The 25,715-nt window shown below is 43.7% G+C and overlaps 1 protein-coding gene across 7 annotated transcripts in view; it reads left to right on the top strand.

Annotated features, from left to right (window-relative positions):
- Positions 1-565: 565 nt before the first annotated feature.
- PPP4R4 (protein phosphatase 4 regulatory subunit 4) overlaps positions 566-25,715 on the top strand; it is a 417,794-nt gene continuing 392,644 nt past the window's right edge. For 2 of the 7 annotated variants that reach the window (XM_033953258.1, XM_033953257.1), the window contains exons 1-2: positions 571-1,681; positions 2,290-2,363. In XM_033953258.1, the coding sequence (XP_033809149.1) occupies positions 1,592-1,681; positions 2,290-2,363 (164 nt within the window). In that variant the 5' untranslated portion in view covers positions 571-1,591. Of the gene's footprint in view, positions 1,682-2,289; positions 2,364-25,715 lie in introns of all 7 variants that reach the window. The other 5 variants (XM_033953260.1, XM_033953256.1, XM_033953261.1 and 2 more) reach the window with 5 other exon arrangements.

Below are 25,715 nucleotides of genomic sequence, written 5' to 3'. Positions count from 1 at the left end.
TAAAAAGGGACTGACTACTCAAGAATGATGTTCAAGAATGAAAAGGGCACCATCACCTCTCCTCTCCCTATGCACCCCAGCATCCTCCTGGTTTTGCCTATGCCTTTTTTCCTTTTGGCAACCTTAAAGATAATCAAAAATGATCGTACATAGATGCATAGGAGCCAGCTCTGTGGGTGCTTGAGTACCCCCCCCCCCCCCAATATTGAACAAACTCCTTTTACTGGGTCCAAGGGGAAGTCATTTCTGTTGGACTCAGCACCCCCAATAATTATGAAAAGCTGGCTCCTACGCACAGAAGTATTTTTCAACCCTACACCACTCCCTTGAATTTTTGCAGCCTAGTTTGGGACCCGACTCCCATTACCAGCCCGCACTTATTGGAGACAGCGGGCTTTTACCCCAGTCTTGGAAACAAGGTAAAAATCAGGATCTCCAAGAGGCCCAAGGATGCCTCGGTAAAGAAACAGCCCACTTCGCAAGACCGCCTGGTCGGGAAAACGACACCCGTTAGTCGCCGCCTACGCTCTCAATGCAAGGTGACCGGGAAAAGGGGCGGGGAAAGAGCAAAAAAAAAAAATCCGACAAGCGTTTTGCAAAATGGACGAGACGGCGACGGGAAGTTTGCGCTCTAGGGCCTGCCGTAGCGGCGCGTTGCTATAGCGACGGATTGAACTACAGTAAGCGCTGGTCACAATCCATTGCCGCCTCCTCGCTGCTTCACTCAATTTATTTATTTGTTTAAACCCCTGTTCGGGGGGGGGGACAAACCATTTTTTATTTCCTTAAAAAGAACCGGCGCTTCGGGAGGGGCCATTTAATCTGACGCCAGCTGCGTGCCCCGAACGTGGGGGAAGGAGGTTACAGAAATGAACTTTTTACCTCGGGCACGAACGGACTCGGCTTTACCTTCGTAATTCTCTTGTTATTTTTGCTCTAAGCTTTTTCTCAATACCTCATTTTTGGCAGAAAAAAAATCATTTATTATTTAATTTTTTTTTTTTTTTTTGGTTCTGTTCAAGCTATTTTCGGCTGTTCCTGCAACCTGTCAGCGAGCCGCCAGAGATGGTTTCTTCCCCTCCTCGCTAACCTTCTGCGGCAAAAAGGGATAAGACTATTCCAGAGGAGTAAATAATAATAATAATAATTAAAAAATAACAACAACCCCCCCACACATAAAATCATAAACAGCACAAATTCTTCTCTCGTTTGATGCCATCTCCTTGAATGTCTGAAACAGGCTGCAATAAGAAAGCCGGTAGTGAAACCCCCCCCCCCAAAGAATAGAACAATCTGTTTGCTTCTTTCTGCCCCAGTCCGGTGAACAGCCCCGCTCCGATCATGCTGGTCTTTCGTGGCGCGCCGTCGTGGAACTAGAAGTGGCCCAGTTGGAGGGAAAGTTGTGGCTTGCAGCGGGCAGGGATGCTAACTGGAGCCGAGGTTTTGCCGCTCCCTCTTGTCTCACCGGCCTCTAGCACCCACCCCCTCTAGCTCCTTCTTCCTCAGTGCCGTGCCACACGCTCTGGGGATGCATCATGCCTTGTGAAGTGCTCTGAAGCCTCCTGGCACCTGGCAAGGCTCTCCTAAAAAGATGGATTTTGCTCAGAACAGCTTGTTCGGTTACATAGAGGATCTCCACGAGCTCGCTATTATCGAAAGACCGGTACGCAGGAGTCTGAAGGTATATCGGTCTCTCCTTAAACTTTTGTGCATTTAGGTTTTAAATCTGTGTGTAAGTTAGCTACACAGCACTACTTTAAAATGTCTTCTTTTTTTTTTTTTTTTAGATAAAATGCACTGATGTGTTTGCAAAGCTTTTTTTTTTCCTCTTCAGATAAAAAAAAATTTCTGGCTAAAGGAAGGATTAAAAACTGAGACAGCTACATTAGGCAGCTTTTTTTATTTTTATTTCAGGTGCAGTCTGTCATATAAATGTACCAAAGCGCCACCATGAGAAACGTATTAACATATATTAAAATTCAGGAGGAGGGCAAAAAAAGAATGAGATGAGGCAATGGAGAGGTTAAAGACCAAAACTGCATATGAATTGCTTCACTGCTTTTTCCCTAAAATTAATATATTATTTCATATTAGGATAATGCAACTATTGTACTAAAGAACTGAAACTTGGTAGTGTCTTAACCTCTTTTTATTTCTCTTACTGGATTTTAAAATCTTCTTGTGTAAAAGCTAAATATTTTTTTGTGTTAATTTAAGAACCAGTAAATTTGTCAGTAAATAATATGGCGAAATATAATGTTTTGACAGATTTGGTATTTCATTTTTCAGACTCAGGAAGAAATAGAAAGACTGACTGTTGATGAAGAACTCAATGATATTGAGAGAGCAGTTTATCTGCTCAGGTAAGGCCATTTTCTAATGTTTTATTGCAGAATGCTGTTATCTTGGCAGCATAAAATGTATTGCTTGATTCTCATCCTTGTAGTTTTTGATAATAATATTGTGAAACTAGAAGGAATGCTTTATCTTGCTGTACTGATATTGTGGTAGCCAATGAGATGCTTAGAAGAAAGATAATTGCTTTGGTTTTGATAGAAAATTGTACTGAGGCTCCATAATTGCAAGCTCTCAGGTTAGCATATGTATCCATTAGCATGGATGGATCATGCTACCGAGTCAGCCACTGACATGGCAACATGCAAAGTGAGGAATCCACCCTGTCATGTTTCACAGCAGAGTACAGGAGTGGTTTGCCATTGCCTTCTCCTACGCAGTGCACGGCTCCACTATGTCGGTGCTGACCAATGTAAGGCCCCTCGGCCTACAACACCTGGTATTCTCAGGTGGGTCTCCCATCCAGGTACTAGCCAGGCCCAAACCTGCTTAGCTTCCGATAGTAAGAGCGGGCCTACACAAGCTCATCTATACCAGTGCTCAATTTTGGCTTCAGTCTGTCTTGAAAAATTCTGTATTTCACCTAAAGAATTGTATTTTGTGTGTGTTTTAGGGCATCATTAAGTCATTATTAAAATGGGTGCTGTTAGAAATATTGTAGGTTATATTTAAGTCATGTGTATGTTTAATGAAAATGAGATTTATTTTACATTTATACTTAAGTACTTTTATAACCATGTAGGTACATTTTATAGTACCAAACCCAAATCAAGAAATGTATAATCAGTAGCGTACCTAGCATATGTGATATCCGTGGCCCATCATTTTTTTTTACATCCCCCCTCCCCGCTATCTGTATGAAAAACATGATTTTTAGTAACAATCCACACGTCGCACAACAAGAGTGTACTTAGGAAAAGGCAGCATCTTACATACTGCAGTGAGCAGTAGAACATCAATACACCCATTGTAAAATTGAACAAGCCAGACTAGTACAGATCAATCCTGCACAGTCAATGCTAACAGAAAACCATGTTTTTCAAACACACAGAACACAGAAAACACCTTTGCCTCGTATGGCATCTCCCTTGTTGGTAAACTTGGCTCTTCCCTCCCTTTCAGAATCACTCAGCTCTGGAACAGTCTCCCTTCCCCTCTCCGCAATTTGAGCCCCCTTCTACCATTCCGTAAGCTTCTGAAGACCTGGCTCTTCTCCAAAACGTAACCCCGTCCCTTTCCTGGCACTCTCACACCTAACCTCTCTTCTCTCTTACTTATATAATTCCACTGGAGTTCCGTTCCTTCCCTAACCATGTAAACCGTGTCGAGCTCCATCTGCGGAGATGATGCGGTATATAAACCCAAGATTTAGTTTAGTTTAGTTAGTTTAGTAATCACAAACTAACCCCTCCCCCTTTTACAAAATTCCCTGCTTTGTACTTTAAAAAAAACCCAGTCCAGTTAGCACTTCTTAATACCCCTCCTGTCCACTTTGTACTTAAAAAAACCCAAAACCCAGTTAGCCCAGGCCCAGCATGTTCTCACCCTTCTCTCCTGGCCGGTCCAATGTTGCCTTTACCTTCTGCCAAGCTGAAACAACTGCTGGCCTCGGCAGTGATTCAGCAATGTGTCCCACAGCTCCCCTTCCTGCTTTCTGTCTGCCGTGGTCCATACGGGCGGAAACAGGAAATTGAGTCACAGAGAGAGACCAGGCAGACACAGAAAACAGGAAGCGGGCCACGTTACTGAATCACAGCTTGGCGGCATCGGACCAGACAGGAGAGAAGGATGAGAGCGTTGGGGCTGGGCCGTGAGAAGGGGAAGTTCCTGGACCATGACCCCAAGGCTGGGAACACCCCCCTCATGCTTGCATCCAGGGCGGTTCGCTCCCTCTGCCCTACCCTTGGTACGCCACTGCACACAAGCATGGATCACACAGGTCTTATAATAAAATAGTCCAACATCATTGATACAACATCGGATCTGTATCATTAGCAGCATGGCACTGGTTCAAGTGTCATCTGCCCATAGTATACTTAAAACCCTATTATTTTGGTGAATTGAAACTTACAATCAACCACTGGCATTACTTTCCTTTTGGTTTCTGAGATAGGGATGAAGCCACAACTATGATGCTAGTGGGAAGTTTAGACAAACTCTTGGCCACCAGAGGCACATTGGACAGGACAAGTGATTCTCTCTAGCCACGTAGTAAGACTAATTTTGCAAAGGGATCCAGTGGTGATTAACAAACTGCATCTTTTAGAGAATGAATAACAATAGCTAACGCAGGAAAATTCACAATCAAAAAGATTTATCCCTAAAGTGCACATATTTACTCCCAGGCAGCTTTCCGGAGGAAAACGGAAGAGAGTAAGCACTTCTACTGTAGGAATGCTACAAAAGAAACACACACACACAGTCTTAGAGTCGGGAGGAGGCGCTAGTAAGGGCTAGCTCTGAGTCCCTATTTATTATGCTTCTAAGATAATGACATCATAGTAACTCCCTCGTTTACATATCTCATGATTGGTGGGTACAAAGGTACATGGTTTTACATTGGTGGATACAAAGATAGGTACATGCTTTTACCTCGTGATCATCCTCCAACTCAGCACTTAGACAAGGGCCTGATTAACACGTGGACAGGGCCTGAGTCTTTGGTAAGGACAATGCCTATCAGCTGATGTCCTTACCAAATAAGGACAGCTCAAATAAGATAAGCATGTGACAGTCCAAAGGTTATAATGCATGCTCCTTAGCCTTAAGCTGTAGGCAAAGTCTGATTGTTGCCCATATAAGGAATGCTTATACAAGATAAGGAATAAGGGTAAATGTGTGTCAGGTTAATATGTGACAAAAGTCTTGTGACAAGATGCTAGCATATTCCTATACTTAGAATGGCTGCATGGCAAGAAGGGAAAGGGAATGGGAATAATTCAAGGGAATGGGAATAATTCATAATTCCTCACAGGGGCTCATGATTCTTTCACAGGGGCGATGAAATCAGTGTGCCAATTTTGCCCTGTTTCAGAATGGTAGAATGGCGTCCCTACATTCTACAGCACAGAGTGCTTTGGAAATGTTCTTTCAGGATTACAGGGCAGGCAACCTTCCCTTCATTTCAGGCCTTTAGGGAAAATAAAAGTCACCAAGCATGTAACGAAACCGCGTGGGACATTGATAGAAACATAGAGTATGACGGCAGAAAAGCGCCGATGGCCCAACAAGTCTGCCCACTCAAGAACCCTCCCTCCCAACTAGTCTGCCTACTCAAGAACCCTTCTTCCCTGGAGTATCTATCGTTTGAGCATAACTCTGTAGTACTCCCACCTGTTTGTCCCATCGACTCTTGAAGTCGAGCACGCTACTGGCCTCGACCACCTGGTGTGGAAGATCATTCCATCGATCAATCACCCGTTCGGTGAAGAAGTATTTCCTGGTGTCACCATGAAATCTTCCTCCCTTAAGTTTTAGTGGATGCCTTCTTGTCACCGTGGGATCCTTTAGAGAAAAGATTTCCTCCTCCACTTGGATGTGACTCATGATGTATTTGAATGTTTCTATCATGTCCCCCCTTTCTCTGCGCTCCTCGAGAGAATATAAGCGCAGTCTGATCAGGTGTTCTTCATATGGGATGTCTTTAAATCCTGAGACCATCCTAGTGGCCATTCTCTGTATAGACAGTCATGCTCAGGACTTCTGTGCGCCACCTAAAAACTGTTCCTGTTACTGCTGTGTGTGGGAGTCTGGGGGGCAACCCCCCCCCAGTAAACTGACTGTATTTGAGCTCACGTTGGGGTGTGTGGGGGAGGGAACCCCCATTACACTGTAAACTGCTGTTTTCCTTCAGTTCCCCCCCCAAAGTGAGCGCACACTTGTCAGTTTAATGGGGGGTTTCTCCCCACACCCCCCTCTGAGTGCTAACAGTGACAGTTTTTAGTTGGCCCGCAGAAGTCCTGTACATGATTGTCGGCGTGGCAATGTTCCATGCGGTTTTGACGCATCACTGCCAAGGACAGGCCCGTGGCTCCCCTTCCTGATTTCTGTCTGCTGTGGTCCACCTGGGAAGGGGAGCTGTGGGCCACGTCACTGAATCACTACCGAGGTTGACAGTTGTTTCAGCTTGGCAGCATCAAAGAGACAGGAGAGAAGGGTGAGAGACTTGGGGCCAGACCGTGAGAAGGGGAAGTTCCCAGGCCATGAACCCCCCCTCATGCTTGCACCCAGGGTGATCCCCCCCCACCCTTGGTACGCCACTATCTATAACTAGTTTTTGATTGTACAAGAGCATACGTCTAAACTTGACCGAAGCACTGAAATCATTGGTTGAAATAACCTAAAATGGCAGCTTTCTCTTTATTTCTCTTTTAGGAATGCACTCTTCTTTGTAAATGAAAACTCATATGTGGTTTATTTGATATGTTGCTAGGATAACTTTCCATTTTGCATGAGTTGGTGATATCAAATAAGTAGAATTATACTATCTTATGAGTTACCAATGCATACTGATATTTTGCAAATTGCTTGAGGTTATTTCTAGAAATGTTTGGATTGGATTAGATTTATTTCATTTGTAATAAGCAGTTAACAACAACTAAGTTTATCAGAGTAACAGTTTACAATCAGCAGAAAAATTACACTTAACACTTTCAATCTAATCTTCTGTCCTGATTTAAAAATGTACAAAAAAACAACACCACCTTGCCATAAACATGGTTGATTATGATCCATAGTATTGTTGAAATTAAATAGTCTTTAGCTTTTTCCGAAAGGCATAATATGATAGTCTGTCATAAAACAAAATGGAGTTCCAAAATGGTAGGTCCTAGTGGGTGAAAAGCGCCTGGGGAGGTGGCGCTCCTCCCTTCTTCTCCACCCTCCCTACTCTTATCTCTTAAAAACAAACAAACATATGTTTATTAAAGTGGAAAGGGACAAAGAAATCACATAAGAAGGCAAGGAAAAACACAGAAACAATCATGTACAGCAAAGGCAAACAATATCAAAATCAACAGGTCCTCAATAGCATCCCCCTCAAGAGAACACAGCAGTCCAAAACCAGTGAGGAGACTGATCTGGGCCCATGGCTGACAACATAGCACAGGGACATCGGAGAAACAGTGTCAGTATGAGAAACAATCTCGGCCCCCAGCCACCTACAAACACACCGACAGCACCCATACCCAGCACTCTCATACACAGACACACCATCCACCATAACTCACACACTGACACACAACCCACGCATCCCCGAAACACCCTCAACCCTCCTCCCACCCACCCTGATGGTACCCAAAAAGCGAGAAAAACATGTGAAGAGAGCATTGGAGTCAGACTAAAGGAAGACAGGCATGCCAAGGGCCATTCAGGTCACCAAGTCACATAAACGCTCCCACAAGGTAACATAATGCTGCGTAGACCGATAAGAGGACAGAGAATAAGCCCTAATCTCAAATTGAGCTAGTTCCTGAAGTCTACTCTTCCGTTGAGCCTCCAGTGGGGCATCTTCTGAAACCAAGTGTATCAAAATCAGCTTTTTGACTAAAAGGAGGGCATTGTACAAGAATCTGCAATGTGGGAGGGTCAAATCCTGCGTCTGAAGGGGCTCCTGAAAATCCAGAAACAGGGTGCCATAATCCCACTCCACTGCAAAGCCCAGCACCTTCCCCTAGATGGACAATTTGGAGCATTCAAGAAAGGAATGAATATAAGTACCAGCCGAACACTGACATTTAACACACAGGGCACTGTCCCAAAGTCCTATATGCGCCCCTTCTATGGAGGACTTTATATTGAAGTTTGTGAAAATCAGCAGATTTCATGAAAACGTACAAGGTCTTAAAACACTCAAGGAATTGGTGCTCTGAGATGATCTGCCCAAGATCCGCTTCCCAGTGCGCCCGCAGTGCTCCCAAAACTGATAAAGGAATAGAAGATTTCAAAAGGTGATACTGGTAGGACAGAGAGTTAAGCTGATGTGGGATAGCTGAGAAAAGGCCATCCAGCGGACTTTTAACCCATGCCCCTTCATGCACTTGGCGTTCAGTTTCCCAGTAATGCCGAAGCTGGAAGTAGGAGAATAAAGAGCGATGGGGAATACCGCAGCGGTCACATACCTGTTGAAAAGAAGGAAAGGCAGTAGAGGGAAGGTCCAACACATGCTCCATAGCTGCACACCCCCGGGACACCCAATCCCCAAACACAGACTGGCCCCAGCCCCCATATCTCTCTTTTAACTTCCCCGGCGCGAGCAGCATCACCAACTCGCTGCCTTTGTCAGTTATTCCTCCGATGTCACTTCTTAGGTGCGGAACCCAGAAGTGATGTCAGGAAGAGCTGATGTCAGGTTGGAGTTGCTGCTTGCGCCGGTGAAAAGATAGAGGTATGGTGGGGTGAGAAGTGAAGATGCATGCTGCAGGTGGAGGACTGGGAAGGAGCAGGGGATGGATGGGAGGAGAGGTGTGACGCCCTCACCAAGATGGCATCCAGGGTGGACTGCCCCCCCCCCCCTTACTAAGCCACTGGCTGGTCCTGCATAAGAGAGAGCTCTAACTTGATTTCTCTTGGTTCTGAAAGGCTGAACTACTCCTTTCGTGATGATTATGTTACATTACATTAGTTTTATTTTATGCTTAAGAAAGAGATTCTGCCCTGTGCTCAGCCGCCCAATGTTGTTTTTTTGCCATTATGGGTCAGCAGAAGGCAAATTGCTGCACAGTGATGTCAGCGGCATGAGAGTTCCCTGTGTTTCATATGGATATCTTCTTGTTTCTCTCGGGGTCCCTGAAGGGTGAGTCTATGGAGGCTTAGAGGTTTTCTTATTCTTTGTGCCTCTGTGCAGTGCTGTGCCTCTGGTAGCACTAAAGCGCTGTGTGTGTCTGGTAGCACTGTAGAATTGATTCCTGAATGTAGTACGAATAGATTATGAATTGGGGGAGTCTCTAGGGCAGGGGTGTCAAATTCCCTCCTCAAGGGCTGCAATTCAGTCGGGTTTTCAGGATTTCCACAATGAATATGCATGAGATCGATTTGCATGCACTGCTTTCATTGTAAGCTAATAGATCTCATACATATTCATTGGGGAAATCCTGAAAACCTGACTGGATTGCAGCCCTCGAGGAGGGACTTTGACACCCCTGCTCTAGGGTCATAATGACACTTCACATCTTTCTGTGGGCAAAAGTGTCTTTTCTATTTCTAGGGTGCCAGGGACTGCAAGTTTCAAAGCTTCTTGCACAGATTTCTCAGGTCGCCATCTTCTCATGGCACCTGCTAAACAGTCCCTCAAACTGTCAGGAAGAGCTGTGTGGCTCCTTCTAACCAGGGACAAGCTACCTATTCTTCCAAACCCACAGAGTAGCAAAAGCTATGTGGCTGTTGGAATCATCCCTGAAGCTCTCTTTAGGAATGTGAACTTTGTCTGATAACAATTAGGGTGCAGATTGTTTCCCCTGGGGGGGTCAATGCAGCTTCTAGATTATGTCTAGTACGTCTTCACTTTAAAGGCAGTAAGTTTTTGGCTAACATTGCATTGAGTTATTACTGTTTTCAGAATTCCAACATACTCCATCTTACATTGCAAAGCTGGATTTTTTTGTGGGAAAGTTCCTTTGTTCTTCCAGAATTTACAGTTCTCGTCCAGCCATTCCCCGACTGTCTGCTCTTTATTCTGAAGAGGTCTTCACTTCCTCTGGTAACTCTTTATGCTTTCTCATGAGGGGGAGACACTTTTAAGTATTACCAGTACTCGGGGCAGCAGTTTTAGTTCTTCTGGAACTAAGGGAAGCTATTCCATTTACTTCATAGTGCCTAAGATGGAGGAATTGGGCAGATGAGGGCTGGATCTCATTCTGGTAAATTAGTCTCAGAGTTAGATATTTCCAGAGAAAAACTGTGAGAATATTTACAATTTCCCTATGGACACCGAATTAGCACTGTCTTCGCTTGGCTTTCATCGAGCAGCGCTATCAGTTTTGGCAGATGCCATTTGGCCTAGCCATGGCTCCACGAATATTTTAGAAAATGAGGGCAGTAGTGGCATTTTGGTGCAAACAGGAGATTTCTTTTATTTGAACTTCTTTTCTTCAATTCTTTGGATGTGAATCTTCAAATTTCCAAAGAGCTCTTTTCTCCTGTATTAATTGTTGGAATATCAGGGGATGTTTTTCACATGGAAGAGGAATGTGTTTCTTCCCAGAGACTGGGACGACAGATTACAGTCTCAGGTTTACCTTCTTCTTCAGTCACCAAGAACAAGATGGGATTCTGTACAGGTTCTAGGATCTATGGTGGTGACTCCACTGAGAACTTTGGTTCGCTTTCACTTGAGAACGCTACAACAGTCGCTTTTGTTCCAGTGGTTCCCAGTATCTCAAGGCTCCAATTGTAGTATCCTGTAGGCTCCTCAAGCATCGCTGAATATAATTTGGTGGCTCAGCGAGATTAAACTTTTCAAAGATATGCCTCGGTCTTTGCTGGACTGGCTCATAGTCATCAAACATCCCAGGCTGTCGAGTTGAGGGTCTCAGTGCTTTCTATCCTCAGCGCAAGGAGTCTGGTATTAAGAGGAGACTCAGTACTCGTTCATTCTTCTGGACTGAAGCACGGTCAGGCTACCGTTTCAGGAGTTTCAGACCATTAATCCAGAATGACGATAAAGGTCTTTTAGGACATTGTTATGACGGTGGTATTTCTCTACAGCCAGGAAAATACGTGATGTATTCAGTCGGCGAGTAAAGTAATGGTTCTACTTCAGTGGGTGGAATCTCATCTTCCTCTTCTGTCAGCGCATCATTTTACTGGACAGGAAAAGGGTTTAGATAAACTTTCTCACCACAAAATCTGAGCAGGGACCGTCTATTGTATGTTAAAATGTACAGCACTGCGTACGCCTTTCAGCGCTTTAGAAATAATAAATAGTAGTAGTAGTAGTAAAATCTTCTATATCCTCTTTGTATAAAGGTGAGATCTCGTAAAACTAGATCTCATGGCCTCGTCTCGAAATTTAGTCGTTTAGATCACCTCTTTGTATTTTTCAAGGGACACGACAAACATATTGCAGCGTCCAAAGCCTCCATCGCTTGAAGGGTCCAGGAGGACATTCTTTACGCTTACTTGATGGCAGGGAAGCGGTTGGCAGAAGAACTTCATGACCATTCAGCCAGAGCAATGGCGGCTACTTGGACTCAGTCCAGAGGTTTTTTCTTGGAGGAGTTTCATCAAGCGGCTACTTAGTCTTCCAAGAATACTTTATCTCAGCATTACCGGTTGGATGTGGGGGCGCATGCGGAGGCTGCGTTTAGTGCTTCGGTTGTTGCAGAGGCGGCGTTTGCTTCCCACCCAGATTGAGGATTATTGCTTTGCATGCATTGCTTTCATTGTATGCTAATATATCTCATGCATATTCATTGAGGCAATCCTGAAAACCTGACTGAATTGCGGCCCTTGAGGAGGGACTTTGATACCCCTGCTTTAAGGGGTAAAAAAGACTCAGAATTTGGAGCTATTAACCCAGATTGGTTTTCAAACGTGATAACTTCTCTTGCTCCTGATCAAATCTTTAACAAAAATCCCCAACCTGTGCTATTCACTATCTTATACCATTGCCGGTTTTCTGAGAAAGTGAAAGAAGTATAATGCTGTTTAAGGAGCTGCCTTAAGAGTTACCCGGTTCATAGACAATTGCGCGCAATTGACCTGTCACCGAGTTACCCTGACGCAGTGGGAGTGATTAAACCGCTGTAAAACGTCGGTTACAGCGTAGCAGTGATAGACTTATGAAAGCTGACAAGAGAGCAACTCAAGTTAAGTGGTTTGGCTCACATGAAGGCAGAGTTACAGAAGGAAACACGATCATAATCACATTTTATAGCTTTAATCAGAGGTTTTGAGCATCAAAACTACAGAGTAAGCCAAAAAATGACTAGTGCTATTATTTTGGTACAGATTACATCACATGACATTGGTGTCTTCTATCCCGCCAATACTTTTCAGTTCTAGGCGGTTTACAACAAGAGTTGACCTGGGCATTTCCAGGGAGAATACACGGTTAATAGATGTAGTACGCGTCGGGATATGTGGAGGGTCGATCAAGTTTAGTTAGATCATTTGACAAATTTCTTGAATAGAAAAGTTTTAAGTTCTTTCCTGAATGTTTTGTAGTTGGGCGTCAACGTCAGCAGATTGGAGAGGTGGCGGTCTAGTTTCGCTGCTCTGCTGGCTAATAGCCCGTCGTATATATTTTTTGCTTTGTATTCTTTTGATTGGGGGAGTAGGTAAAGTGTGCATGAGTTCTCCTTGGTCTGGATGTGTTTTTCCTGATTAGGCGGTTGCTCAGATAGCTTGGTCCGTTTCCATTTAGGGCTTTGAATAGGGTGCAGTAGAATTTGTATTGTATGCGTACTTGTACTGGGAGCCAGTGTGAACCTCGGAAAGCGGTGGTAATGTGTTCATATTTTTTCAGCGAGTAAATCAGTCTAAGAGCTGTATTTTGGACTGTTTGTAATTGTTTTAGCATGTTGGTTGAGCATGACAGGTATAGGATATTACAGTAGTCCAGGAGTCCTAGGTAATGGTAAAAGGGTCTTTAGATAGAGAAGCAGGAGGCTATAAGGTAGGGTCAAAAATGTAAGGCGCCCTTTTATCAAGCTGTGTTACGATTTTTTATCACCAGCTACTGCGGTAAAAGGCTCCTAGGAAGTCTATGAGCATCAGAGCTTTTACCGCAGTGGCCGGCAATAAAAAAAAACCCAAACAAACTAACATGGCTTGATAAAAGGGGACCTAAGTTGTTGTTTTTTTTGTTTTTTTTTAAGGGGACGAGAATTGAATTTCATTGATAGAACAATAAAAGTGGAACCTCACAAAAAAACTTCAGAATTATTTAATAACATTTTTGCCTGTATCCACTTTATAGTCCAGGACATGGCAAGGGCATTTATTTTTTTCACCATTGCTTTATTTTATTTTTTTGTGGACTGGGAAGAGTGTCACTGGCTCTGTACTCTTTTTTAGCTTTTGGGGTTCGTGGTAGGGATTCTTGGTTCCCAGCTGATAACAACAGAAAACATGTGTAACACATGTTGGCAGTTTTTTTTTACTGCAGTTGCTGTTATAACCGGTGACAGGTCAAAATCGCGCACAGACAAAAACGCACGGACAACTCAGCGCTAAGACAGTAGCGCGCATCTGTTTGCCTTTTTCTGTCTGTAAATATTTTTTACTTAGAGATACTATTTTTCAGAAATGTATCAGACTTTGCAGGACAACGTTATCACTCTTTGCAGGACCACAGTAACGTCATCATTAATGCGGCAGAGTGAATTCCCCGATGGACCAGGCCTCACTGAGCCTGTTTAGAGTGCTGCTGGCCCGACGCTGCTTTGGATGAGGGCTCGCTCACGGTCAGCAGGGGTGCGGCGGGGAGGGGGGGTTGAAGAGTAGCTGCCGGCGAATCCTGGGACTAGGGCTTATTTTCAGGGTAGGGCTTATTTTCGGGGAAACACGGTAGTAGTAGTAGTTAGAAAGTCAGTGTAGAGTAAAGAAGACAGAGGGCTTGGGTGTCTAAAAAAAAAAAAAATGAAGGCTGCAAGGTTCAGCCAGTAATAGATTCAAGTCATAGAGCCACACAGTGAGATTTTTTTTCCAGATTAAATAGTAAAGCATCCACTGGATTTAGTCTTTCTCTGGTTGTGTCTTGCAGCTGTTTCCCACTCAGTAAGGTAGGCGTTATTAATGAGGATGGAAAAAGAGATGAGTCAAAGATAATTCCACAGTTAGGAATGGAGGGAGAGGTTAATTTGTCAGTGTGAGATGAACTGAAGAGTGAGGACAAGAGGAGGGAATGGGGTAGAGGTGAAGAGCAAAAGAGGAGTAGTGTGATTTTGCTTCGATTTAGCATAGGATGATGGAACTGTAAAGTAGGAAAATATCTTATAAAGATTAACAGGAGAGAATGACAGAAAGAGAAAACTACTTAGCATTAACAAAATTATAATTCATTTTATTTCGCTTACTCTGAAGTTTACAGTAATCATGATGGACTATAAAATAAAAAGGTAAATACAGTACTGTATTTCAAAATGTTATGGTGTGCAATAAAATAGTACCCGCAAAAAAATATAGGAGTATATACACTATAAAAATCCCATATGCTGTCCACATGAACAGTATAATATGGGAGATGAGATTCCTCAATGAATATCAATATATATGAATGTTTAAAATGTGAATGTGGAGTGTTCCGAACACAAATCTCCTGCATTTGAGGCGCAAAAGAGTCAATTAGAGACCATCACCACACTCCATTGTCCCTTTAATTGGCCAAATTTCTCACCAAAATTTTTTATATTAAAGCAAATAATTGGAGCTAAAGCACTTACCGTATCTGCGAGTGTCACTCCAACTCGGCTCATCCATAATTCATTTTGAAATTTCAAGCGACTCAGCAGGATGAACGCTCCTTTAAACGCATGCTCATTCATTAGTGAATTCTAAAGTTGCTCCCCTTTACCCAGACCTGAGTTTCGTCATATAGGCGTTTTCAGGAGGGGTTGCCTCTATGGCGAGTTGGAGTGACACCTGCCTATACACTCGTAGATATGGTAAGTGCCTTAGTTCCAATTATTTGCAGGAGATTTGGGTTCTGAGCACTTCAAATTCACATTTTAAACATTCAGATATATATTGATATTCATTTAGGAATTTCATTTATCTTCCATATTGTATATTGTATTATTCAATAAAATAGTACTACATATTTTTTTAAATATAGCTGAAATGTATGCAGTTCTGGGTTTAAGCACATACTCTTGTGTTCTTTTATTAGGTCTAATAACATAGCTTTTGATTTAGACCAGTGTATCGCAAACTGTGTGCCACAGCGAGATTCCCAGAGTGCTGCCAGACGCCAGCAAGGAGGAGAGGCCCCGGCTGACTGCCTACAGGATGTGTCTCTTGTGGTGAGAGACATGTCCTGTAGGCAGTCAACTGGCAGTCTCCTCCTCGCCAGTGCCTCTCCTCTTCCATGAACAATCCCCCTCCCCCCCACACATACACTGTCAGCTCAGGGCCTCGGCTGAAGGGCCTCCGCACACATGTGTGTGATATAATTGCGTTGATGTCTGCGCACTTCCAGATGCTCTCCAGCCACGGCCTGAGTTTAGTGTGCTGCAACTCTGGAGAGTTTGAGAGACACTGTAGACAGATTTAATTGTATACTTTCAAAGATCACATAGACACGTTTTATAGTAAACCTCTAGAGCAGTGTTCTTCAACCACCGGTCCATGGACCGGTGCCGGTCTACAGAGCCATTCAACTGGACAAAAATAGGGCAAAAAGACTCTCTAAACTGCTGAGAGTTGAGTGATTAAAAGAGTACCCAGAATGCTAATCACTCATAAATGCTCACAATAGCATGGTTTCAACTGTGAACAACTGTTAATGAATTAAATGCTCAGAGAAATGGAGGTGATAACAGGGGAAAAACCCCAACACTACCACCTCACCACCAAATCATTGCATGTTCAAAAACTTGTTGTCAATTGTGAAACTGTTTACGATATTTTTGTTTGTGCTCGGAAGCTACACTTGTCACTCTTAGAAAAGTTATATTGTAAATCAGAACAGAAAACTTATTTTATAGCTTGCAGGTTCCGACGTGACACGTTTCGTTCCTGCCTCAGGGAGCCAATGGAGTATGTAATTTCTCAACATCTCCTATCGTGACACGATAGGAGGAAGCTTGTAAATGAACTGATGCACACGCTAGAAGTGCTTAAATCTTTGAATCTATCTCGCCCTTACGGTCCACAGAGCCGGCATGTGCATCAGGCCCAAAACGGTGTTCTTCAACCGCCGGTCCACAGTGCGATCGATGCAGCGTTATCTTCGAGCCAGCTCCCTCTTCCTCACTGATTCAGTGCACAAAGCCACGGGCAGTGGCTCCTACGCGCGTCCTGTGCCTGAACCGGAAGCCTTCTCTCTGACGTCACAAAATCAGAGGGAAGGCTTCCAGATGAGGTGTGGGACACGCAAGGAACCGCTGCCCGCAGCTTTGTGCACTGCATCAGTGAGGAAGAGGGAGCCGGCCTGAAGATAACACCGGGGGTGGCATAAAATGGCCAGGCAGGAGCAGGCCAGAAGGTAAGGCATAGCATGGAGGGAGGGAGACAACAAAGGTAGGGGGGGAATGATTTTATTTTTGAATTTAGTGATTGAATTATGTCAATTTTGAGAATTTACATCTGATGTGAGTGTGCTTTGTGTAGTTTAATTTTGTGGTTAACCATTATGTGTTGGTAATAAGATTATATTGTGTGTATCTATGAAAAATGAATGGAAAAAATAGTGTTACAATTAGTACTATTATGGGGGTGAGGACTGGGGTGGAGATTGGGTAGAGATGGGCGGGGTCTTGCCCACGATTTAGCCCAGTGTTCTTCAACTGCTGGTCCACAAAATAATTCTTTTATTTCTGCCGGTCCATAGGTGTAAAAAGGTTGAAGAACACTGCTCTAGAGATGGTTTCATGCATTTCAGTTTTGTGCTTTATTTGAGATAAATATCAGAGAAACCCTTAACTTGTGATTGATTTTATATTTAATGAATGTGTTCAGACTATCTTGTAGATTCATGTTTGGTCAAAGATGTTTTTGGTTTTGCAACTTTTAGACAGCATAACACAGTATCGTATATACTCAAATATAAATGAAGATTTTTGTTTCCCTTAACTGTATCCATGACATCCTGTTTGTCTGTCTTGTCTGTTTAGATTATAAGCTCTTTCGAGCAGGGATTGTCTTTGTGACTCTATACAGCGCTGCTGTTGTATGTCTGGTAGTGCTATAGAAATAATTAATGGTAATAGTTGTAAGTGCATCACTGCACTTCTTCGCATTAAATTTTAATTGCTAAACATTAGACCATTCTTCTAATTTTAGTAGATCAATTGTCAGGTTATCCACTCTCTCCAGGTTGTCTATTCTTTTGCAAATCTTGGTGTCATTTGCAAAAAAATGAACTTTTCCTTCAAACCCTTCAGCAATATTGCTCATAAATATGTGGAATAGAATCAGCCTCAGTACCGATCCCTGAGGCACTTCACTACTTATTTTTCTATCCTCTGAGTAAATAACATTTACCACTACTATCTGTTAATCAACCTGTTTCCACTTTGGAGAGTTTATTGATGAGCCTCCTATGAGGAACTGCCTTACTTAAATCCAAGTGGATTACATCTAGTATGTGTATGCTATCTAATTCTCTGGTTACCCAGTCAAAGAAATCAGTCAGATTTGTTTGACATGATTTTCCTTTAGTAAAAGGAACCAAAGAACTTATGGCAGTGGTTCCCAAACCTGTCCTGGGGGACTCCCAGCCAGTCAGGTTTTCAAGATATCCCTAATGAATATGCATGAGAGAGATTTGCATATAATGGAAGTGACAGGTTTGGGAACCACTGACTTATGGAAAGTTGATGTCCAAGTGGATGGCTTTATTAAGGCAAATAGATAATCCACACAAATACGTCTAGGGCCGGAACCAATAGAAACATATGGACCTTTAGTAAAAACATGTGTCTTTTGAATTCCAGGAAATTCACTATCCTTTCCTTGAATAGTACCTCCATTACCTTTCCAATCACCAAAGTAAGGCTTACTGGCCTGCAATTTTCCACATCTTCTCTGTCTTAATTTTTGTGAAGAGGGGCCACATCTGCTATCTCCAAGGATTTATTAAATCTTTACGAGGACCTGCCAGTACCTCTCTGAGCATCTTTAAGATTCTTAGATGGTCTCATCTGGCCTCATGGCTTTGTCTGTTTTCAGTTTTTCAAGCTGTTCATAAACTCTTGCTTCTGTGAATATGAATATGTACCTTTATCAGCTGACCAAAGTCCTACTCTAGGATTTTTTCCTCATCACAGTCCACATAGCAGTTTGCAGCATCTTTGTCTTACAATTCCATTTCTATCCTTCCTTAATTCATTAATATACCCGAAAAAAGTCTTCTTACCATTCTTCATCTTTAGCCATTTGTTCTTCCAATCGAGCCTTTGTCATATTTCTCTCTTTGCTTCTTTTAGTTTTCCTTGTCATTTACCTTGCTTATTTAAATATCTCTTCTGATTTATATAGCTCCTTTCAGAACCATAGCTTCTCCATTGTTCTTACATCCTTCCATCAGCTCTTTCTTCAGATACTTTCCATTTTACCAGTCAGCATGTTTAAAACAAGGACTTAGAGTTTTGTGTGTCTGCATTCTGCTTTAGCTCTTATATCAAACCATACTGTGTGATGATCACAATTGCCCAGATGGGCTGAATATATTGTCTCCATCTGTGAGCATAAGATCCAGAGTTGTCCCTCTTTTCTCTTGGACTGCTCAGACAGAACCCATTTTGGAGAGCATCCCACTTCTTTCTGAATGTACAGATGAGACCTTCCAATCCATATCCAGCAGGTTGAAATCACCTAGCAACAGCACCTCTTCCAGAGTATAGCCTGGTGTGTTGGCATTATTGAACCACTCTCTGTGATAGAAACAAAATTCAAGCTTGCCAGTAGCATCAGGGATTGCAGATGCTGACTTTGTTGCATAGGCTGTGAACTAGGCTATGTTCATAACTTTCCAGTCATATGCTGACTCTCCCATCTTCTCTTTATCTTTCTGTGTAGTCTCCCCATCAGCTTTGCTGCTGATATGTAAGTTGCTAAGATAGGAGTGGAAAAAGAATTAAGATAAACTATTACTTGCATTTGGTTTTGGTGGGGGTCACTTTCAGAGTTCTAGAGAATGACAAGGTGCCCGTTTCCCTTGGTCAACCTGCGGCAACTGCAGGAATGGATAAAATTTTGATATAGTTACCTTCCCATGAACACAGCTCCCCAGCTTGCGGCTCCATCCTTCCCCCTTCGCGGGTCTGGCGGCTGCAGCCCACTCCCCCTTACTTGTGGGTCTGGTGGCTCCAGCCTACCCCTCTCTTGTGGGTCTGGCAGCTCCAGCCGGCTTCCCTTCCTCCCTGCTGTTGGTATATACCTTGAAGAAGAGCAAGCCGATCAATGGTGGTCACACCCTTCCTTCTGCCGGGCTCCTACCTTATGAGCAACTTCCTGTCTTTGTGAAAAGAGGAAGTTGTGTTTATAAGGAGGCGTCCAGTAGAGGGAAGGCCGCTATCAAGAGCACCATCGATCGGTTTACTTTTCTTCAAGCTATATGGTGGCAGTAGGGAGGGAGGAAGTCGACTGGACTCGCCGGACCCATGAGGGAGAGGGGGCCAGCCCCATGAGGGGGGGGAGAAAAGCTGGAGCTGTCAACAAAGCAGATGCTGGGGAAGGAGGACAGGGCATAGGAGAAGGGCTGGGGCTGGAGGACAGGGCACAGGAGGGGGAGTTGGGGCTGGAGGGAAGCCCATAGGAGGGGCTGGAGCTGAAGGTAACCGAGAGAGATGTACTTAACCTATGAAGGGGAGGGCTGGAACTGAAGGGAAGGGAGAGAGCTACAAAACTTGCAGTAGGGGGAGCTGGAGGGAAGGTAGAGCGGTGCTGAACCTGTTTGGGGGACAGAGAAGGGAAAAAGAGATGACATTCTAAGCGGATGAAGGAAGAGGAAATGAAATACTGAACACACAACAGAGAGAGGGAGAGACACAGGTATCAGAAACAGAGTGGAAAACAATGGGCATGGAGAGAGGAGAATAGAAACAAGGACACAAAGTGAGATTCTGCATAAGAATATTACATGGACACAGAAGGGGTATATGGACACACAGGAAATTGCTAGATGTGGGAGAGAATAGGGACACAAGGGAGATAAATAATGCAGGACATAAGAGTAGTGATGATAAATACAAGGACATGGTCACGGGAGATGCTGGACTGGGAAGTATAGAGGACACAGAGAAGGGAAAGATAAGTACACAAAGATGGAAAAAGGATGGTGAGCATAGAGAAGAAGAAATGCAAATGAGCAGGAGACCCTGGCGAGTGAGCTCAGAGGGAAACAGAAACCAGAGCCTGGGACCAACATTGAAAAATAAAATGACCAGACAACAAAAGGTAGAACAAATACTTTTATTTTCTATTTTTTGATTAGAAAATATGAGAACTGAAATGTTTATCCTGCCAGTGCTGATGTTAGACATGGGTAGGGCAGAAATTTAGGAGGGGACCCCAAAGCCCACTACTAGCCTATGCCATCTTCAGCTTCCAGCAAGCTTAGGGCTTTATCTAGCCAGGGGGCAGTTACCCTAGTTGCACTCCTTGGCCTAATACCTAATCTCTGACATGTGTGATCTTTATATTTTGCACAGTTTAGGAGGAAATAGATCTTTCTGTTTCTTTGGTGTTGTACTACATGGAAGGTGCGACTTTTGGGGATTTTGGTTTAATTTATGTTTATCATTTTAGGTCAGTTATTATGTATTTGGCATTTGTGTTCTGCGTGTGTGACCGAGGTATTCTGTTAGAATGAATTTTCTATGTAGCATTCAGTTTTCCTGATAGTGGAGGGGATATTGTGAAGGGAGACAGGTTTTGTTGATCCTTTTTCTGAATTTGTGATTTATAAAATGACAGTTGTACAGAATATTGTTTCTTTTTATACTTTTAATAAAATAATTTCAATATAAAATCATAACTATTCAAGACTTGTGAGGATGAGATCAGAGTTTGTAGGGATGGGACGGGGACAGAATTTGTGGGGACAGGGACAAATTTTTCTCCCAGGTCATTCTCTATAGAGTTCGCCTGCTTCCGTTTAGCACTCCCACTTTCTAGTTTGTGTCTAGAGATATATTGTCTGAATTTCTCACTAAGGATCCTTTTTCATGCCACTGAAAGATATAGCCCATTATTACAAAATAGTCTCTTGTTTTCTATATATTGCCTCATCCTCCCATTTTTAAAAAAAAAACCCTTTTTGTGACACAAGGATTTGAGACATCTATTGAAATTCTCCATATGCTCACCTTTTCCATAGGCTGGCAGAATTTTAGAAAAAGCTACAGTCCTTTCCAAAGAACCTCATATCTCTCAGCTTCTGGAAAACTTTCTGCAGTAGGGGTATGCTATCTCTGGCCAGATCATTTGTTCCCAAGTGGATTACAATATCATCCCTAGAATCTTTACTCTCTTCTCCGATTACATTCAGCATTTGGTTTGTATTCCTTCTAGCCAAGGAGCTGCGTGTTTCTGCCGCTTACTGGTTCAATCTTCCATCTTAAGCATACTCGATTATTGTAACATCATTTACTTGGGATCCTTCAAAAAAATCATTCTAAGACTCAGAATCATTCAAAATTCAGCAGTTCGACTGATTTTTGGGCTGAAGAAATGGGAACATATAAGCCCCTATTATCAAAAACTCCACTGGCTGCCCCTGGAGGCGCAAATTATGTTTAAGTTCTCTAGTCTGTGTTATAAGTCAATATTTGGTCTGGCCCCCACTTACCTGGTTTCTCAATTTAACCTGGCTAGTTCTATTAGACCCACACGAAGAATACATCTGTTCACCTATCCTACAATAAAGGCCTGCCACTACAAACGATTCCTGGACAGAATCCTTGCCTTCTAGGCAGGCAAATGGAATGACTGGCTGAGTAACATTATCACACATTCCTCAACCTGCTTCAAATTTAGAAACTTGGTAAAAACGAGTTTGTTCAACCGATTTGTAAACTAAGAATTTTCATAGCTCTGTTAATTCAATCAGTAACCTAAGAACTATATAGCTCTCCACTTCTTCCATTATGTAAGATTGTATTGACTACATTGAATTGTAACCTCTTCACTGATTGTCCAGCACTTCTTATTGTAAACCGCCTCAAACTACCATGGCTTTGGCGGTATATAAGAATAAAATTATTATTATTATGGTTCCATCCTTTCTGCTGAAGATGGTGCCTCCGCTCCAAGTGAATCAGGAAATGTGCTTGGTCTCCTTCATGACGGGGAGTTCTTCTCCTGAGGACTGGAGGCTCCTCCGATACATGAAGATCATATCCAGTGGCATACCAAGGGGGGTGCGGGGGGAGGGGGGACAGTCCACCCCGGGTGCAGCCTTAGGGGGGGGATGCACAGCTGGCCGGTCCGGAAAATTCTACTGGGCCGATCAGCCTGCCTCTCCCCGACGTCAATTCTGCTGTCGGAGAGGAAGTTCGGGCCAGCCAATTGCTGCCTAGCTGGGCGGAACTTCCTCTCCGACAGTAGAATTGACGTCGGGGAGAGGAATGTTGGTCGGCCCGATGCAGAGAAGGAGAGCTTGGGGCAGCAGCGGCTTTGGGGCATTCTACCCGATGGCAGTGACTTGGGAGGCTGTTCCCCGATGGCGGCGGCAATGGCTTGGGGGAGGGCAGGGAGAAAGAAAGAAAGGGGGCAGGCAGGGAGACAGAAAGAAAGGCGGCAGGCAGGGAGACAGAAGGAAAACAGAGAAAAAGAAAGGGGGCATGAAGAGAGAAAAAAAGAAAGTGAGGCAGGAAGAAATAAAGGGCAGGGAGAGAGGAAGAAAAAGTTGGGGGAGGGAATGAGGTCTGGAGGAGAAGAAGCATACAGGCTGAAAGAAGGGAAGAAAGATTGGATGCAGTTAGAAGAAGAAAGCGCAACCAGAGACTCATGAAATCACCAGACAACAAAGGTAGAAAAAATGATTTTATTTTATTTTCAATTTAGTGATCAAAATGTGTCTGAATTTATATCTGCTGTCTATATTTTGCACTATGGCTCCCCTTATACTAAACCACAATAACGTTTTTTAGCGCAGGGAGCCTATGAGCGTCGAGGGCAGTCCTGGGCATTCAGCACAGCTCCCTGCGCTAAAAACTGCTATTGTGCTTTAGTAAAAAGGGAGGGGGGAGGGTATTGGTCTATTTTTGTATGGTTGTTACTGAGGTGACAGTGCATAGAGTCATTTGCCTTGACCTCTTTGAAAAAACCCCAGAATAAGAATGATAATTAACATTTTCTCAGCGTACAGTGTGCTTTGTGCTTTTTTTTTAAATTTTATTGTTGATAGATCATTTTGACTTGGTCATTTTAAAAGTAGCTCGCAAGCCCAAAAAGTGTGGGCACCGCTGAGCTAGAGTGTTGAAGCTGCATGTTTCTGCCGTAAAAGTCATCTCTGACGCAACCGGAAGTTGCATCAGAGACGACCTTTACGGCAGCCATATGCAACTACAACGCTCCGGCTGCTGTAAGAAGGCAGTTTAGACATCGCCAGCCACTGGCAGGGAGGTTTGTCGGACCGGGCCTGTAGTCCAGGCCAGTGGGGGGGGGGGGAAAGCGCCACGAAGGGAAGGGGCAGGGAGGGAGAAAGGAAGAAAAGGTGGGGTGGAGAGGAAAACAGGGTAAAACAGAGGGGGAGAAGGACGCTGAAAGCACATGGGGAAGACAGAGGGGGGAGAAGGATGCTGAAAGCATGGGGAAGACAGAGTGGGAAGAAGATGCTGAATGGAAATGGGGAACAGAGAGTGGGGAGAAGATGCTGAAGGGAAATGAGGAACAGAAAGTGGGGAGAAGATGCTGCAGGAAAATGGGGAAGAGAGAGTGGGGAGAAGACGCTGAAGGGAAATGGGGAAGAGAGAGTTGGGAGAAGACACTGGCAGGGAGGAAGACAGAGATGCCAGACTATGGGAGGAGCGGAGGGAAGAAGATGGGTGCCAGACCAATTTGGAAGGAGGGAGAAAGGGAGAGGCACAGTAACAGAGCAAATGGAAGATGCAGAGAGAAGAGAGACAGTGGATGGAAGAAAGAGAGTAACAAGAAGATGAGGAAAGCAGAAACCAGAGAAGACAAAGGTAGAACAAAAATTTTCTATTTATTTATTGCTTTAGGAGACATGTGTCACTGTTTCTGTGGTGTTGCATTGTATGCAGAGTCCAGCTTCTTGCTGGTTCAATTTAACCTTTGTCTATGTATTTCTATTTTATCCCCCCCCCCCCTTTTACAAAACTGTGGAGCATTTTTTAGCACCAGCCATGGTGGTAGCAGCTCTGATGCTCAGAATTCTATGAGCGTCAGAGCTGTTACCACCGTGGCTAAAATCCACACTACGGTTTTGTAAAAGGGGGAGGGGTTAGTTTGTGATGACATATTCCATACTAGGCGAAGGTGTTTTCTGTGTTCTGTGTGTTCGAAAGACATGGTTTTCTGTTAGGATTGACGGTGTAGGATTGATCTGTACTAGTCTGGCTTGTTTAGTTTTACAATGGGTGTATTGATGTTGTACTGCTCACTGCAGTATGTAAGATGCTGCCTTTTCCTAGGTACTCATGTGTGACATGTGGCTTGTTACTAAAAATCATGTTTTTCGTACAGATGGGGGGGTTGCCAAAAAATGATGGGCCCCAGGTGTCACATATGCTAGGTACGCCACTGATCATATCTTTGCTTTTCCATGGCCCTTGGAAGGGTCAGACAGCCTCTAAGGCATCTGTTGTGAAGTGGATTGAGTCTGCCTACTCCTGGCAGCCAATTAACTAGTGGCTCTGCATGGGCAGGAGTGAAGGAGGGTTGTTCCTGCCGCGGTTCACCACTGGACCACAAGGGACTTAACAGGTACGCGGAGGTGGCAGGAGAGAGATAACAGTTGTTTAAAATTGGCTGGGGCAGGAGACAGAAGGAACCCCTCCTGTCCCAGCCCACCGCTGGACCACTGGGGATTTAAAAGGTACAGGGGAGAGGGGGGGAGGTGGCGGAAGGGAGATAAAAATTGTTAAAGTTGGATGGGGCAGGAGGGGAGGGATCACTCCTGTCCCGACCCACTGCTGGACCCACCAGGTCTTACTGCAGGCCTGGCAAAGGCTAGCAATAGGTTTTGGAGGAGACAGGTTAGCGCTGACCCGAATATAAACAGACACTCCCATTTCTAGGCCATTTTTTTGGCCCCAAAATCTCTGTTTATATTCGAGTATATACAGTACTTGCATAATGTACATGTAGCAATCTATCCATATTATGCAATCCATATAGTGTACATCTGCAAGACAGACGTTTATATGGGTAGAGAATGGGCGGGTTCCAGGCTTGGGCACATAATTTATAGAATACTGTATGTGTCAAAGAGCAACATTTATGTTCTAACATTTATGCCTGTCTTTTACATGGAGTTGGTGCCTAAATTTTGGTATGCAAATGCCAATTTATGTTTTATTCTTTTAATGGAATCTGGGTGCCCAGGTGCTGTTATCAAATTCGTACTCAGTGCCCTGCCTTTTAGTGCCCAAATTTGGCTGACCTTTATAGAATTGTCCCCATTGTGCTTCAAAAGAAATACAAATACAGATGTCACCCTGCATATAAACTTTGCTAGATTATCTTACAGTACTTGTATTTGTCTACCTTTTTCTGCAAGATGTTTTTAT

Source organism: Geotrypetes seraphini, chromosome 7, assembly GCF_902459505.1.
Source record: "Geotrypetes seraphini chromosome 7, aGeoSer1.1, whole genome shotgun sequence".
In the NCBI taxonomy this organism is placed as follows: domain Eukaryota; kingdom Metazoa; phylum Chordata; class Amphibia; order Gymnophiona; family Dermophiidae; genus Geotrypetes; species Geotrypetes seraphini.
The sequence above is the reverse complement of the archived record's forward strand: the minus strand, read 5'-3'. Positions and strand labels throughout refer to the sequence as shown.